At 45.8% G+C, this 16,545-nt stretch overlaps 1 protein-coding gene across 2 annotated transcripts in view; it reads right to left on the minus strand.

Moving 5' to 3' along the window:
• The window catches only part of FANCI (FA complementation group I), an 85,657-nt gene that overhangs the window by 16,374 nt on the left and 52,738 nt on the right, over positions 1 to 16,545 (minus strand). For both annotated transcript variants that reach the window (XM_075557840.1, XM_075557839.1), the window contains exons 19-24: positions 15,958 to 16,026; positions 9,766 to 9,867; positions 8,717 to 8,896; positions 8,514 to 8,635; positions 7,963 to 8,127; positions 6,636 to 6,815 (exon numbers count right to left, since the gene is read on the minus strand). In XM_075557840.1, coding sequence (XP_075413955.1) covers positions 6,636 to 6,815; positions 7,963 to 8,127; positions 8,514 to 8,635; positions 8,717 to 8,896; positions 9,766 to 9,867; positions 15,958 to 16,026 — 818 coding nt within the window. The remainder of the gene's footprint in view (positions 1 to 6,635; positions 6,816 to 7,962; positions 8,128 to 8,513; positions 8,636 to 8,716; positions 8,897 to 9,765; positions 9,868 to 15,957; positions 16,027 to 16,545) is intronic.

Below are 16,545 nucleotides of genomic sequence, written 5' to 3' on the forward strand. Positions count from 1 at the left end.
AACCACGGTCAGACATCCGTGCTCCAATGTTCATTGCGGCACAGTTTACAACTGCAAGGAGTTGGAAACAACCCATTTCCCTCAACAGATGAATGAATAAAACACTGTAGTACATACATACCATGGAGTACCACGCACCCCTAAAAAGCAGTGATGAGCACATGAAGTACATTGCCGCATGGGAAGAACCGGAGGAAATTTTGCTAAGTGAAGTAAGCCAAGCACAAAAAGGGCAAGTACAACTTAAGCCCGCTGAGGTAAGCGTCAAAATGCAAAAGGGGGCTGCTGTGGACATACATTCCTGGGGTGAGGTCCAGGTACTATGGCAGGGCCAGACCCAATCCAGGGATACATATGGCAGCCAACTAAATAGGAGGGGAAAAGAGAAAAAAAAGAGATGGGGGGGGGCGGGGAGAGGTTCGAGCAGGGCACTAACACCTACCCAAGGGGAGAGTATTGTTTCTATCTCCCCAGGAGAGGGAGAGAGACCAGGCTTCAACCCGGTGAGCCAAGACATAAATACAACACACCGGCATGGAGCAGGGAATCAATAGAGAGGTCTGCAGGGCTGGCCCCAAACCCAACTACATGGACACTCCCTCCCTCCCCGCAGAAAAATGCACTTCAGAGGACAGCACTGAAGCTACAGCTCAGGGAGAGGGGGACGGGAGCATACAAAGGAAGGAGAGAGAACGGAGCTTATCCTGGCCCACCAAGCCCTGAGAACGATATCCTGCTCAGAGCAGCAAATGCACAGAGAGGACCACAGGGCCAGCTCCACCAGAGACACAATGTCCCTCACTGCCCCATAGCGCTACGGGGGACAACACTGGTGACACAGTGTGGGAATTGTGCCCAAGCTGACCCCATCGCAGTGGGACAAAACACTAAAAGGGCGTGCAACAGAACAAGGGGAGCTAAGCCATGAAGTCCCCGGGGAATACCAAAAATAGACTTTAGGAGCAGAGTGTGGCACCCCATCAGACTCGACTCCAAAACACTCCTAAAGGTAAAAAAAACAGACCGGGAACTATTTATAAGCTTTTCCTTTTTGTTGTTATTTTGTTTTGCCTTCCTTTGTTGTCTTGTTTGGCTTTGTCTTGTTTTTGCACTTATTATTGTCTCTTCACGTCTATCTAGATAAAATAGGTGGGATAAACAATCTGGAGGAGAAAACAATGAAACTGACAGTTCCAGGGGGTGGTCATGGGAGAGGGGAGGCAGAAAGGAAGGGGGGTGTTAACCAACCCAGGGACAAGGGGACAACAAATGATCTAAAGTCAATGGAGAGAAGGACATATGATGCCTACGGGGGGCTTAATCAAGGGCAATGTAACCACGAGGAATTACTGAAACTGGAATGAAGGCCATACATGATAGTGGGACAAGAGTAAAGTAAAAGGAAATAGAGGAAAGAACTAGGAGGCAAATGGGCATTTATATAGAGGTCTACATACAGGCATGTACATATATAAATATATTTTATATAACAACAAGGAAAAAGATCTATGTACATATATTTATGTTAAATATTAAGGTAGTGGACAGACATAGGGCCTCTATTCAAGTACTCCCTCAACGCAAGAACATTTTGTTTTAATAACCTGGCGTTCCCTGACGCTCAGCTTTCTGACAAGATCACTGAATACAAAATGGGTGCATAAGCAAATTCGGGGAAAGAAAGTAAATAATGCCCAGCTATCAAAAGATATAGCATCTGGAGTCTTAAAGGCTTCAAGATAAGCAAGCGGCCATCTAACTGAGAAGCAACAAAGTCCACATGGAAGAACACACCAGCCTGTGTATGTGATCATGAGGTGTAGATGGGATCAGGTATCAGGTACCAAAGACCCAGAACAAAAAATCCTATCAAACGTGCCTGAGGGGGAGTGTGGAGTGGAGACCCAAAGCCCGACTGTAGACAACATCTCCTTGCAGAAGGGTCATAAGGATGAGACAAGTCAGTCAGGGTGTAGTATAGCACCGATGAAAAATACAACAATCCTCTAGTTCTTTAATGCTTCCTTCCCCCCACTATCATGACCCCAATTCTAAGTTACAAATCCGGCTAGACAAGAGCATGTACACAGGTACAGATAAGAACTGGAAACAGGGAATGCAGGACAGATAACCCCTCTGGACCAACAATGAGAGTAGTGATACCATGAGGGGAAGGGGAAGGTGGGGGGAGAAAGGGGGAACCCATCACAAGGACCTACCTATATCCCCCTCCCAGGGGGACGGACAACAGGAAAGTGGGTGAAGGGAGGCATCAGTCAGTGTAAGACATGAAAAATTAATAATGATTTCTAAATTATTAAGGGTTCATGAGGGAGGGTGGGGAAGGCAGGGAAAAATGAGGAGCTGATAGCAAGGGCTCAAATATAAGGCAAATACTTTGAACACGATGATGACAACAAATGTACAGATGTGCTTGAGACAATGGATGGATGCATGGATTGTGATAAGAGCTGTGTGAGCCCCAATAAAATGATTAAGGAAAACAAAAAAGAGATCCATGTCCAAAAATGAAATCTTCAAGTTTTATTCGAGTTTCATGGCTTTAGCAAACCGACGATGGGGTTTCAAAAGTCAGGAAACTGAATGAAGACAATGGAATGCTTCTAGGTTTTTGAAGCTGCCCCCCACCCCCATGTTTGCTCTCTTACTAAGTTCTTGACAGTTCTTCATATATGAGGCTAAGTAAAAATACTGCTATAAAGCCACAGAAACCTTCATTAAACAAAAATATCCCAATGTGAAGGTAGTGTCGTGATCTATCCTCCCATCAGGCCAGTACACACCGTTTCCATCTCTTAATCCTCCCCAAATCTGGTGCTCTTTGATTGACATGTTAAAGCAGCAGTCTGACATGCTCGAGGGGCTCGCATCCTGTGTCTTTGTGACGTTCTTGGAGCTGGGGAGCGAAAGGCGGCCTGCAGGGGCAGGCTCGGGGCTGTGGAGTGGTTGGGGTAAGGCTTCCCAACGGAATTCTCTTAGGACCTCCCTGGCGACCCTTGAGGAATGAGCTGGTGCGCTGTTGGGATGGAAAAAACTCCTCAGTTCAACTTTCCGGGCCTTTTCCTCACCAATGCAGTTTACAACTTTCTCAAAACTTCTTCATTAGCTCCTGCGATCGCCCTGCATCCTTTGAGAAAGCCTACCCTGGTTAATCCACGGGGATGCTGCCTAATAGTTTAATGGGCCCAGCACATGTCCTTGGAAGTGGTTTTGATTAGACCTGTTTTGGAAGGCCCCCTCCGCAGACTAAGATGGGTGTATTACTGAGATAACTCGCCTGTAACAGTCACTGACTGCAGGCGTGGCTTATACATGTTTCGTTTGGAATAAGTTTACACACGTCTGAACAGACTTTAGGAGCCAACTGTTGGACTTAGCCTTGTACCAGGATTACCAGTCTTTTGTCAGACATGTGTTTCACACATATTTTCTCCAAATCTACGGCTTGTCCTCTCATTTTCTTAGGAGTGTTTTTAAAGAACAGTTTTAAATCTTTTCTTTCATGGATTGTGCTAAAAATTTCCTTCTTTCACGTGAAATCACAAGTTTTTAATATTTTTTCCTGAAAGTTCTGTTTAGGTGTTCCATTTTTATCTACAATGTGTGCGCAAGGCATGCTCCCAGCGGTTCTGCTTCTTGCACGTCACTGCTGTGGGGTCCGCGCCCACTCGGAGGGCCAGGGGAGCACGGCCATGACCGAGCCTTCACCGCAGTGAAAGCGCCATGTCTTCCCCAGGCGCAGCCGGCGGCTTCCAATGCATGCTTAGCAGCCCATGCCTGCCCGCTTCTGTTACTGCCCAGCGCAATCCAATCCTTCCAAATAACTTATCTCAGAGATAAGTGAGGTCATGTGAATCTAATAGCTTTGTTCTGTTCTTTTAATTTGTTATTCACAACATTCTAGATCTTTTTGCTTTGCCATGCATTTGACTGGGGGCTCTTACAGCAACCCACACATCAACCGTATCAAGCACATTTGCACATACGCTGCAGATCATTATTTTCTAAACACTTTCTGTCGAGCCCTTGGTGTCAGCTCTTCCCCCGCCCCCAGACATTTTAGAATCAGCTCGTCAGTTTCTACAAAACCCCCTGTAATGACTTTTAATTAGATTGTGTTGAATCTATGGGACTGATCTGGGAAGAAGACACATCTTAACAATAACGAGTCTTCTTTGGTTTCTCTTCCTTAATGTTTTATAGTGTTTAATCACACAAATCTTGTACGTGTAGTTGAGATTTACCTCTAAGCAGTTTTCATGTCTTCTAGGACTATGGTAAATGTAAGTAGTGTTTTTAATTTAACTTTTAACTGTTCACTGCTAGAATGGAAATAACAATATACCTCATTTTAAAATATTGGCCTTGTATCAATGAAGGCTGTAACCTTGCTAAAGTTACTTAACTGATCTAGTATATTTGTTTTTTCTTTAACCGTTGGAATTTACAGAAGGGTACATGTGAAGAGTTTTGAAATAATCAATGCTTGTTACATATATATTTCACACACACACACACACACACACACACGCAGTGTTATTTTTTCTTTTCAGTACTAGATGCCTTTTATTGCTTTTTCCTGCCCTATTACACTGACTATGAACTCCAGTCCGATGCCTAATAGTAATAGTAAAGGTAATAGTAGCAGGTGGAGAGGAAAGTATTCAGTATTTCATTATTAAGTAAAAAGTTATTGTAGGTATTTTTGTAGATTTTTTCTTTTTTTAAAATTATTTAAAAATTTTAATTAAATTACTTTTTATTGGGAGTACTACAGATATTTTAACAATCTAATAATTCAATTAGATCAAGCATAATTGTACAATTGCTGCCACCATCGATTTCAACACCTTTTCTTTTTGTTGTATTTTCCTTATTGGATGACAAAATTATTTTATTACTGGTTTAAGAGTTTTAAACAACCGTGAATGTAGTTAACTTTTATTTTCGACATCTACTGAGATCAGGTTTTCTCATTCTGCTGATAACATGAATTTTAAGTTTTGAGCCAACCTTGCGTTCCTGGGAAAAAAATGCTACTTTATCAGGTTATATTCTCAACTTATAAATGTTTAAATTAAATTTGCAGCATTCAATTGTAAAACATCGGGGCCAGCTCACGGCCCTGCTTGGCACACATGCCTGCATGGAGAAGGTGTGCAGGGGCTGGCCTAGACACTACATTCACCCGTTTAGTAGGCTCGGGTTTTGAGGGTCAATTAGCAACACAGCTAATAAGAAAATGCCATTTTTTACTCTGAAAAAGAAAAACATTTTTGGAGGGGTTTAGTGTTTTCGGTTCGATGTTACGGTAATGCTGGAAGAGTTTACAATGGAACTGGCACTACCTCCTTACGTGTGTGGCAGGATTCGCCAATGAAGCTGCCCTTAAGGGAAAATTCTGAACTATGAACTCCATTTCTTTAGCAGACATAAGATTACTTGGGTTATCCATTTCTTGTTGTGTGAGCTTAATTGTCTATTTATAAAATTTACTTGTATAAAGTTGTTTATATATCATTATCAATATTGAAATGCGTGGAGGGAAGGTGGGATGGAAAGGGGGAACAAATTACAAGGATCTACATATAACCTCCTCCCTGGAGGACGGACAACAGAAAAGTGGGTGAAGGGAGTGGGTAAGATATGACAAAATTATCAAGAGTTCATGAGGGAGGGGGGAGGGTGAAAATGAGGAGCTGATACCAAGGGCTCAAGCAGAAAGCAAATGTTTTGATGGTAACAAATATACAAATGTGCTCGACACAATGGATGGATGTGTGGATTGTGATCAGAGTTGTACGAACCCCCAATAAGATGATTACAAATAAACAAAGAAAAAATATGGAAATGTCTGCGGGATCCGTAGTGAAGTCCCTGGCTTCATTACTGATACTTGTAGTTTACGTCTCTTTCCATAGTCAGTCTGATTAAATATTCCATTTACTGACCTTCTCAGTAATCTTCTTTACTGTTTTCTGTTTTTGTGGAGTTCTGCTTTTACTTCCTCTGGCTAACTGACTTGTCCTTCCTTTCCAGTTCCTTAAGGCTTGGTAGCTCAGACAATTGGGCATCTTTCTTGCTTTTCATTATAGTGGCCCTGTAGGTCAGAGTAAAACTTCCCCATGGGGTCGCCAAGGGGCTAAATCTCTGTGGGAACAGATGGCCACATCTTCTCGCATAGAGTTCTGGTCGGTCCTGCCTTTAGGTGAGTAGACAAGCACTCAAGCACCGTGCCCCAGGGCTCTTCTTGTCAAGGTTATGCCAGCCTAGGGAACCCTCCGGGGAGTCAGAGTGCACTCAGGTAACCAGTTCTACTGATTACTGAGAGAGGGACAGGTGTCTGCAATGAGAACTGAGGCTTTGTCTGTTTCTCGATTGGGTTCTGCTAGCTTTTACTTCGAGTATTTTGGAACATCCTTTTTAGAGGCATACACACTCAGCAATGCTACCTGCACTCACAGACTCCTTTGATGATTGATACGAATAGTTTCTAGGTGACTAAATTAAAAGAAAGACCCAGAAGTAGTGACTGCACTTTATCTCTCCCCGATTTCCCCTCCTGGAGAATGTGCTACAAGAGGAACCATGCTCGGAGGGCTGGCGTGGCTTACCGTGTTATGTCACAGAGGTTCTGGAAGACCTTGTCTGGGTTCTGGCCGTCGGGGCCACTCACATGCCCCGTTTCCTTTAGCTGCTGCACCTTCTGCAGGGCCACGCTGACTGAGAACCGCATAAAATCACTGCTGGCCCTCAGAACAGATAGGCTTTCTTCATGGCCTTGGGTACTATCCCTAGAGAGAGAAAGAGATGTGCCCCGTGCTACTGGGATCCGGAGCAAGGCTCCTGAAAGTCCTCAGCAGATCAGCAACCGCCGACAGCAGCCTCTCCTGCCAGTTCACGGCAGGGTCACTGTCATGGTTACCATCTTATGATCATCACCCTCTGTCTTGTCTCATTTTCTCCTCTCTACCCTTTGAGTTTCATAAAAGTTCAATGCTAGACTTAGTCTTTCTCTAGTTTTTGTTACTTTGTCTTTTAAAAATCCTTTCTTCCCTTTTTAATCTGTTCCATGCTCATGGGAATACAAGCAATTACAGCACTACAGGAAGAGCAGAACTGCCCCCCCCCCTGGGGTTTCCACAGCTGCCACCTTTACAGAAGGGCAGCTAGGGATCTGAACCTCCAACCTCCAACCATTTGGGGCAGCAGCTGAGCAGTTTAACCCGTGTAATCCTTACATTCATGCTGCCTAGGTAGATTTTCTTACAATACCTTTGTGGTAGTTATGTAATTGTCAATTTGAGAGGATATGAGTGAAGGGGTGGAGTCTAGTCTGTCCTTCAGATCACAGCCAATGAGGCTTCTGTGTGGGCATGGCATTCTCCTGAGAATTCTGGGATATGTGGCATTTCCTTTTTGCTGGTGGAAGACTCTCTGCTCACTCCCTGGGAGACATAGCAGCTGACAAGACATATGGACCCACCCTGATGCAGAGACCCCTGCCAGCGTTGAGACGTTTCCAATGACACTGGATCCAATGACTTTCTACCCAATGTGTTTCATGAGTGTGAAGAGGATTTTATAGATTGGTGTCGGACATATGAGCTAATATCCAACTTAGGGACTTGATCTGGACTGGGCTGGGATGTTTTCTCAATGTTCAATTGCTCTTGTATATAAATCTCTTTCTTATATACATATGTGTGTCCATGGATTTGGTTCTCTAGTCTACCCAGACTAACACAAACTTATTAGAATTCTTTACTATCTTTTCATGCATTATTCCATGCTTTCTGATTTTCTTTTCGTTAATTTGAGGTATCTCTTCAAAATGCCTACCTAGCTTTCATTTCAAGGACAGTACACACCTTCTGTTTGGACATACATCCAAATGTGAATCTGGATAGGAGTTCTATAAGCAATGTGTTTGAATCTTACCTGAACAGTGCGGAGAGGAGATCTGACACAAACTTCATGGACAAAAGACTGTCGTTTGTTTTGATGGCTACTTTAGTTTTTCCTTTACCAGCTTTCTCTTTAAGGATGTCAGAGACTTTCTTGTAACACAGGAACAAACTTAGCATATCCTCAAATTTATTCTTACTGTATAAAAATAAAGAGAGACCACTGCATAAGCTGTCATATTTTGGGATCCTTATTAACATAGGCCGCGCAACACAGCACCGTTCTCCCCTTTTCGTCCCCCCTCTCATTTGTACCAGTCCACTCAGAACACCATCAGTCAAAATCCCTCCAGTGAAATGATAGCACACTGAGGTTAGGGCCTGGGAAACTGTGAGCAACGGCCTGCTGGCTGGTTAACATTCTCAGTTCTGTGACCGATGTTCTCTGGTGGAAAGAACAGTCTGGTCTTAGAACAGACTGTCCATCTAAGCAGTAATGTCGTGGTCCGTTCAACACCTTGCTAGAGTTCTACCACCACCACCACCACCATCCAGCCATCACATAGAACTGTCACCAAACCTTACCTGAAATTACTTATGGAAAAATTGTATTCTATCAAAACCTCACAAACACCCATTACAAGAAGAGCACTGAAGTGGTTTCTGATGCCAGTATCAGAAGTCTGAGAAAAATCTGATGATTTATCCTAAAAGACACAAGGCAGAAATTCATGAGCTTCTACTTAAAGACTCCTAGGAGCCAATGCCGCTGAGGACCTGACAATTACCAGCTCGAAATCTTCCAGCTCACTCTTAACCATTCTGTTTGTGATGGACTCCAGCATATCATCCAAGGCTCGGTAGAATCCCTCCTCCTCCTCCTCCTCCTCCTGCTGCTGCTGCTGCAGGGGCACCACTTTACTCTTGTACCAGGCCAGACAGTGGTGAATGCAACACAGCAGCTGGGCCTGAAGAAGACAGCAGGGAGTTGTGAAGTTCCAGAGCTAAGGGAGCTCCACGAAGCAGTTTGTACAGAACGAGCAAGTTCTTGTCTACACATTAGCATAACAAACGAACTCAAGCTGACTGAATAAAAATGGGAAAAAGGAATGGAAGGCATGGCTTTCTGAGCTTTCACCAAAGCAGCCTTACGAGTGGCTGATGCCTCAGACTGTACACCAGTTAAGGGCTCTTGGGCCTGGTAGTCAGTCAGACTGTGGAGTTAAATACGCGCTCCTCCCTTTGAGTCTTTTTTTTTCCCCCCTTTGAGTCTTAAGGACTACTCTGAGGCTAAGGGTTTGTGCCAAGGGAATTCCAGAAGGCCAGGGGCGTGTTCTGTCCTGAGACTGTGGACCTCTCGTGGCATAGGAGGCTCATGTGAAGGCAGGATAGACCGGCAGAAAGACTGCCCAGCTCCCGTGCCCAGAGTGTTAGTCACCTGAGGTGAGGCGGTTCTGTTTCTGTCCTCTCTTTTGGAGGTCAGGTCATGAGACCAGAAAACCACCCTGTGCTTTCCCATCCCTCAGAGTCAACAGCCCAGCACACTCCCTGGGTCACCTATTCTGGACGGCAAACCGCCCCCCCGCCCCCCACCACACAGAGACCTCTAAAGCACATAGGTTTCGTATACCTACTCAAAGATTAAGGGCTGATGTGGAAATTTCTTACCCAGAGACCCAAGGTGGTGATGGGCCTGGGAAGATGCAGGGAGATTTAAAAGCAAAAAATTCACAGGGAGGACCACGAAGGCAGCTCCACAGGGAAAAGGAAAGTCTCTCTTCCCGAAGATTGAGCCTAACCCACAGCCAGAACAACCGTGGAAGAGGGAGAGGCTCACCAGTGGTTCTTGTAGAAAGCTCTGGTCCCCTTGGGTCACAATACAGGCTTCCAGTTTCAGAGGAGGCAGCAGATCAGATTTGGGCTCATAGAACTGTTTTAACTGTGGATCAGAAAGAACACAGACATTGCAAAATGTACTTCACTCTTTTAACCGGTCAAGGTAACGGCACTGCTTAATGTACAATACCTTCGAAGCTACATCTCCCAACTGTCGCAAGCAGTGTAGCGCTGTTTTTGCAGCTTTGGCCAGCCCTCAGCCTTTGCCAGGACTCTAGGCAACGCACTGAAGGGATCCGCTGTCCCAGTCCACCCGGCTGCCTCTCTCAGAAAGCTCCCACCCCCTCATCAAGTCCTAGACGGCAAAGGCAGCCCGCATGGGGGCTCAGAGCATAGGCTCGAGGAGAGAAAGACTGGGCCCCAAATCCTAGCACCACCACTGACTGTACATTTTGGTACCGCGATCATGCTTTAAGGGAGCCTGGTGGCACGCTGAGCCCTTGATGGCTGACCCAACTGCTCCCTGGGAGCCTGCTTCTATTGCACGACAGCCTTGCGAGCTCCCTGGAGCACTTCTCCTCTGTGCCACGGCCACAGCGGGCGTCCAGGTTCCGGTTCCTCGGCTGTAGTATGAGGGTATGACTAAAATGCAAGTTCACGGTCGCGTTTAAGGATTCAGCACTACCATGTAACGTGCTTCTGTTACTAACTGGCAGTAACAGAGCCGGAGAAGACATCAGTTCCTATTTTCCTCCGTTCCCATCTTGGACTCGGAAGAATTTTGTTGTTGTCGCCATCAGTTGCCGCTGAGTCGGTTTCAACTCCCATCGACCCCATGTGTGCAGAGCAGGCGTGCCCACGGGGGTTTTAAGGCTGGGGCCTTTTGGAAGCAGTTCACCAGGTCTTCTGAGAGGTCTCCAGTTTTGAACTGTCAACCCAGTAGAAAAGCGATGATACCGGTTTGTGCCTCTAGTCCTTATATTAACTTGAATGAGAAAGCATTGCTCTAGTTCTTCAACCATAACTTTCTACTAGTGTTAATGTGCAAATGTGGACGGGTTGGTCAGCATCATTGTTTCAAAGGTACAACATAACTAAGAAAAACCCAATGCTATGAGGTCACTTTCAAAGCAAAGCAACCCTAGTTCCTGAGACTGTAAATCACTACAGGGACTGACAGCTTCCTCTTCCACCCACAGAGTAGATGGTGGGTCTGTCACACCCAAAGCCAGCCCAGGGATTACGATATACCGCACATATGCAAGTATAAGCCCACCCAAATATCCGCCAAGCACCTAAGTTTACCACAAGACGGCATAAAAAATGTGCTGAAAAACTCGGCTTCTGCTCATGTGTCTACGGTAATTTTGTACGGAATCGGGCTCAAGGCCCAGTAGAAAGCTTTTGATGACTAGCACAGGATCACTGCTCCCAGGGTCACTGTCAGGTGGAGTCGAGACCTTGATTTTAACTGTGGCTTCGTCAGCTGAGTTATCACAAAACATGACATTCTTTAAAAAGAGTAAACTGTGCTTCCTTTCCAAACAGGCGGACGCTGGCTTGAGAAACCCTGTTAGTAAGGAACAACAACAGATTTAAAATGCACACCGACGGGGAATCCAGGACGGATGATCCCTTCAGGACCAGTGGTGAGAGTGGCGATACCAGGAAGGTGGGTTGGAAAGGGGGAACCAATTATAGGGATCTGCATGTGACCTCCTCCCTGGGGGACGGACAACAGAAAAGTGGGTGAAGGCAGACGTCGGACAGTGCAAGATCTGACAAAATAATAATCTATAAATTATGAAGGGTTCATGAGGGAGGGGGGAGTAGGGAGGGAGGGGGGAAAATGAGGAGCCGATGCCAGGGGCTTAAGTGGAGAGCAAATGTTTTGAGAATGCTGAGCGCAATGAATGTACTAATGTGCTTTACACAACTGATGTATGTATGGATTGTGATAAGAGTTGTATGAGCCACCAATAAAATGATTAAAAAATGCACACTGATTGATAGATACAGATATGTTTACTCAAATAGATAACTAAGATGACGGGAAGGTAAAGACCGCCTCAGAGGCCTGGGTATGTGGGAAAAAGTGAGAAAGCATGAACCCGGCAAAGGAAGCCCTGGACTGAGTGTTCGCACTGACAGCACCTGCCAGTCAGAGGCTGCAGCTGGAGAGGCTCACGGAACTGAAAGCGAAGGATGTGCCAGAACCGCACAGACAGGTGGATCTCCTAAAGGGAAATCAAATGTCTACGAGGTCAGAAGTTCGAAACCACAGCCTCCCTCAGGAAAAGGTGAGGCTGTTTACTCCCATAAGGGTTTCCAGTCTTAGAAACTAAGAGGCTTTCCTACCCCATCACACAGGGTCACAATGAATCGGAACCAGCTAGCTGGCAGTGAGTTTGTCTGTTTTGAGACATCTTTATTCTAGGGGGGCTGTGGGTAAGTGGGGTCGGGTGGGAGAGGAGACACGCTCCCGGAGAGTGTCTCACGGCCAACGGCTGGGAGTACCACTGATAAACTATTTCTGCAGGGAGCCCTGGTGGCTCAGTGGTCCCAGCACTGAACTGCTAACGGCAAGATCACTGGTTCCAAGCAGCGGTCAGCTGGACAAAGGTGGAGCTGGCTGTGCCAGTCAAGACCCAGTCTCCGAGCTCCCTGTGGGGGGTCACTAGGGGCCAGAATTAACTCCATGGGCGTGGTTTGGTTTCTCAAACCAAAATAGTAATGTTAAATTTTAGCTTAGATTGCATGCAACATCCCAACAAATCCGGGGGAAAACGAAATAAGAGAAGTAACAATTCCACATTTCACACAGGGGACACTCCCCACCGGACAAGCACATCACCTGTCTAACTCCCTAAGGGGAAAGGAGAATCCAGACCCACCGTCCACCTTGGACTCCTAGGAGGGACAGGGAAGACTTTGTCTTCCCTCCAACCTTTCAGCAATTCTGACTGTATTGCTCTGCTGCGGTTGTCAATTCCCTGCACTGGCCACACAGAACCATCAGGTAATACTCATGACCATGCCGTTTATGAAGGCCGTAACAGCTTACAAGTCAGGATCAGCGAGGACGCAGGATACAGTCTTTTCCTGGTCAGGACAGCTTCTGCTCAGTGGTGGCTGCAGGCAAACCTCTCTCTCGCCCTTGGTCCCTCAGCCTGGTGTCTGGTAGAGCTTTATGGCTGCAAAGTTAAGTGCCCAGAAGCATCCTACTCTGCCAGCAAGTCTCCTCCCCAAGGCCCTCAGCTCCCTGACAAGGTGGGCGGGAAGCGAACGATGCTGCCTACCGCTCCTCTGACTGCTGTCATCTAGTACCGCATTCCAACGCTGACCCATGCGGCGTGTATTAAAAGGCCACATTTTTGTTTTGTTAACGTGCTCGTTCCTCTGGTAATGGGCAGCTGGGTTGCTTTTCCTTGTTGGATATTTTGACCCATGCTGTAATGGGTCCTGGTATACAAGGAACACAGAGAGGCCTACAGGGGGCCGGAGGGATGTTGGTAATCTTCAATGTCTTAAACTAGATGCCATGCATATATCACACACATATCCAAAATACTTTGTACTGCATAAAAAGAAGGCGCTAAAAAAGAAACATGCAAACAAAAGCTTGTGAAATTTGACCAGCGGTCAATGTGTCTGATAATGAAAACATGGAGAAATTTCTAAACTTCTCTATCTGGATAACAATTCTAAGGTTTGAGAGAGGTTATTTTCATTCTGATTTTTTAAGATCAATTTATTGGGGGTTCTTACCACTCATAACAATCCATACACCAATTTAATCAAGCATATTTGTATATATGTTGCCATCGTCATTTTCTAAACATTTACTTTCTATTTGAGCCCTTGGTATCAGTTGCTCTTTTTTCCCTCCCTCCCCCCTCTCCCACCCTGGGCCCCTTGAAAAATTATAAAATTATTATTTTCATATCTTACACCAAGCGCCGCCTCCCTTCACCAGTGTTTCTGTTGTTCATCCCCCTTGTATTCTGATTTTTTGGAAGTAATTATTTTAAAAGAGCCCTCTTCTAGGAATCATTATACTCTCTCAGGCTAATTTCAAAATTGCAGAGGAAACCAAGTTGCATCAACTGAGTCAAGATAGCTGTCGCTGTGCATCCCCAGGCAGTGGGTAATCAGCGGGCTTTCTGAATCAAACTCCGCAGAGTCAAAATTCAACATGGGCTCTGCGTCAGGAAAGCAGTCCACAGGAAGGGCAGGTCTAGTGTTTGAGAATCACCTTAGGTCATGGAAGCTCACAGTATGCTAAAAAGTGGAAGAGGTCTTAAAAATGTCCTCCTTCCACTGATTTCATGTAGCTAAACGGAGATCATGAGAAAGTAATTAGTTGCCCAGGTTACTGGGTGAGTCCGTGGAGGGCCACCGAGAGGCCAGCTCTTCTTGCATTTACTTCAGTGCTCTGTCTGCACGGGAAGCTTTCAGGGCAGTCAGTGCCCACATGGTTAAGCCTGGGCTCCTGAGTCAGAAAGACCAAGGCTCCGATTCCAGCCCTGTCACTTATTTACTGTGTGATCTTGGGCAAGCTACATTTCTTAACTTCTCAGAGGCTTACAATATAAACCTGAAAAACAGAGGTCAATTGTTCCACAGAATGGCTGTGATGATTAAATGGTATTATCCACCAAAATGCCTCATAACACTTTCTGCTTGTGATGGTCAAGTTTTGTGTCCTGGCTGGGATTCTTGGCGGTTTGTCGGTAAGCCCTCCCCAACAAGGTGTGGGTCACACAGCCTGCAGGTGTCTTCTTGAGGGTGTGGCCTATCTGATATCTACACAGAGAAGCTCTGCAGAATTCACCTGCTTTCCTTCCCACAGGCATGGATCCTGCATCTGGTCTCTTGGGAAATGTGCCAGGCACGTGACAGTACCCGCTCAGCCTGGAAGCTCTCCAAGGCCCGCCTCACATCTGCCTTGCTAATCCGTCTCTCCCCCCACTGGCCTGTGAACCCCCAGCCCAGCCCTAGGCAGCGGTGCATTGCAGGAGGATCACCTAGAGTCACGTCTGGACTATTGCTGGCTTCCCTAATTCCGGGAGCACTAAGCTTCTCTCTGTGTGTAGACATACACGTGTCACTGGTTTTGTTTCCCTAGAAAACCCAGCCTCATATAATTCCACGAGGGGATTTACAGACGTTCATGAAAAAAGGCAATCTGAGGGCAAGGGGATTTTCGACAAACTTTCTGAAGCTCGCTCATAGGATGGTTGGCCCTCAAGCAACATGAAACATTAGCTATTGTTGCGAGTACTATTAGTAAGAACAGCATCAGGAACTTGCTTAATGTATAAAAAACACTCAAATCTTATACAAGGATACATTCGTCAGCCATAAAAATCGGTAAGGACTGATATATGCTACAATAGGAATGAAAGTTAAATGTATATGGTACGTGAAAGTAGTAAAAATCAACCACACATATGATACTATTTACACGAAGTTGTCCAAATAGACAAATAGAGACAGAAAGTAGATTAGCAATTGCATAGGGCGGGCACCTGGGGCCGACGGGGAATTTGGACATGCTGGCTAAGCGCGGTGGGTCTCCTTCTGAGGTGACAACAGACTGGGGGCTGGGGCGGGGGGGCGGGGCGGCGTCTCTCTGTGAGAGTTCTTGTACTGCAGTGGAGGCGCACAGTGTTGCAATGCGCAATGCATGTCATGTCTATCTCAGTAGAGCTGCTGCCACGAGAAAGGGCTCAAACGGATGCTTAATGAAAGAATGTTGGGTGTAAAAGATATTCCCCACTTGCATTCTCTAGCCCACACGGGGCTTTGAGATAGTCCTTAACTTAGAAACATTACTCAACACTGAAGAGTTCACAGCAGACACCCTGGAAGCTGTTACTCAGATTTAACAGACGTCCGTCACTTGCTTCCTCTTTCACCAATCAGAACTCTAACAGCTACACACAGCTTCCGACGGCCCTTCTAGAACCATTCCTCAAAAAGCTTTTTGGCTCCGGAGACAGGCCAGAGGGACTGTCACAGCGGATGTCAATATGGCGGGCAGATAAATGGTGATTAAACAAGCGCTGTGCCAGGTGTGGTCACAGCGCAGCAGGAAGCCAGTGGGAGTGACTACAGCTTTCAAAGGGTGGAGACAGGTTGTGTCTCAGCGGCCCTCTACTTGCTTTCCCTTGGCCCGTCATCCCTCTACCTGGAAGAGCAGAGTCTGCATGACTGAGTGAGCCAGCTGCGAGTTCCTGCGAAGGACATCGTAGAACCCCTGGGAGGAACAAAACAGAAAGCAATCAAGACTATTGGTGACTTGGACATTCATAACGTGGAAAATCATACAATATTCTTCACCCTATTCTTAGGGCTTTGAAAAAAAAAAAACGAGAGCGAGAAATAGAGAGAGAGACAATAATATTTGCCAGAAGGAACAACTGAGAAAGTTGAGGTTATTTGCTTAAGCCAGCGGTTGTCAACCTGTGGGTCACAACCCCTTGGGGGTTGAACGACCCTTTCACAGGGGTTGCCTAAGACCATCATAAAACATATTATTAAAAAAAAAAAAAGAAAACACATTATTTCCAAAGGTCTTAGAAACTGAGACACCGTTCCTCTATCTGTCTCCAGGCGGGTTCGTCCACACGCACATACGCCCACATACAAGTACCCAGGTGTGAAGACTGTTACCCATGCTACATCATGCTTCAAGACACAATTTTATTTATTTGTAATTAGAAATAAATATTTCACAAGATATAATTACATATTTTTTATTAATCACTATGCTTTA

The sequence above is a fragment of the Tenrec ecaudatus genome, chromosome 9, assembly GCF_050624435.1.
Source record: "Tenrec ecaudatus isolate mTenEca1 chromosome 9, mTenEca1.hap1, whole genome shotgun sequence".
In the NCBI taxonomy this organism is placed as follows: Eukaryota; Metazoa; Chordata; class Mammalia; order Afrosoricida; family Tenrecidae; genus Tenrec; species Tenrec ecaudatus.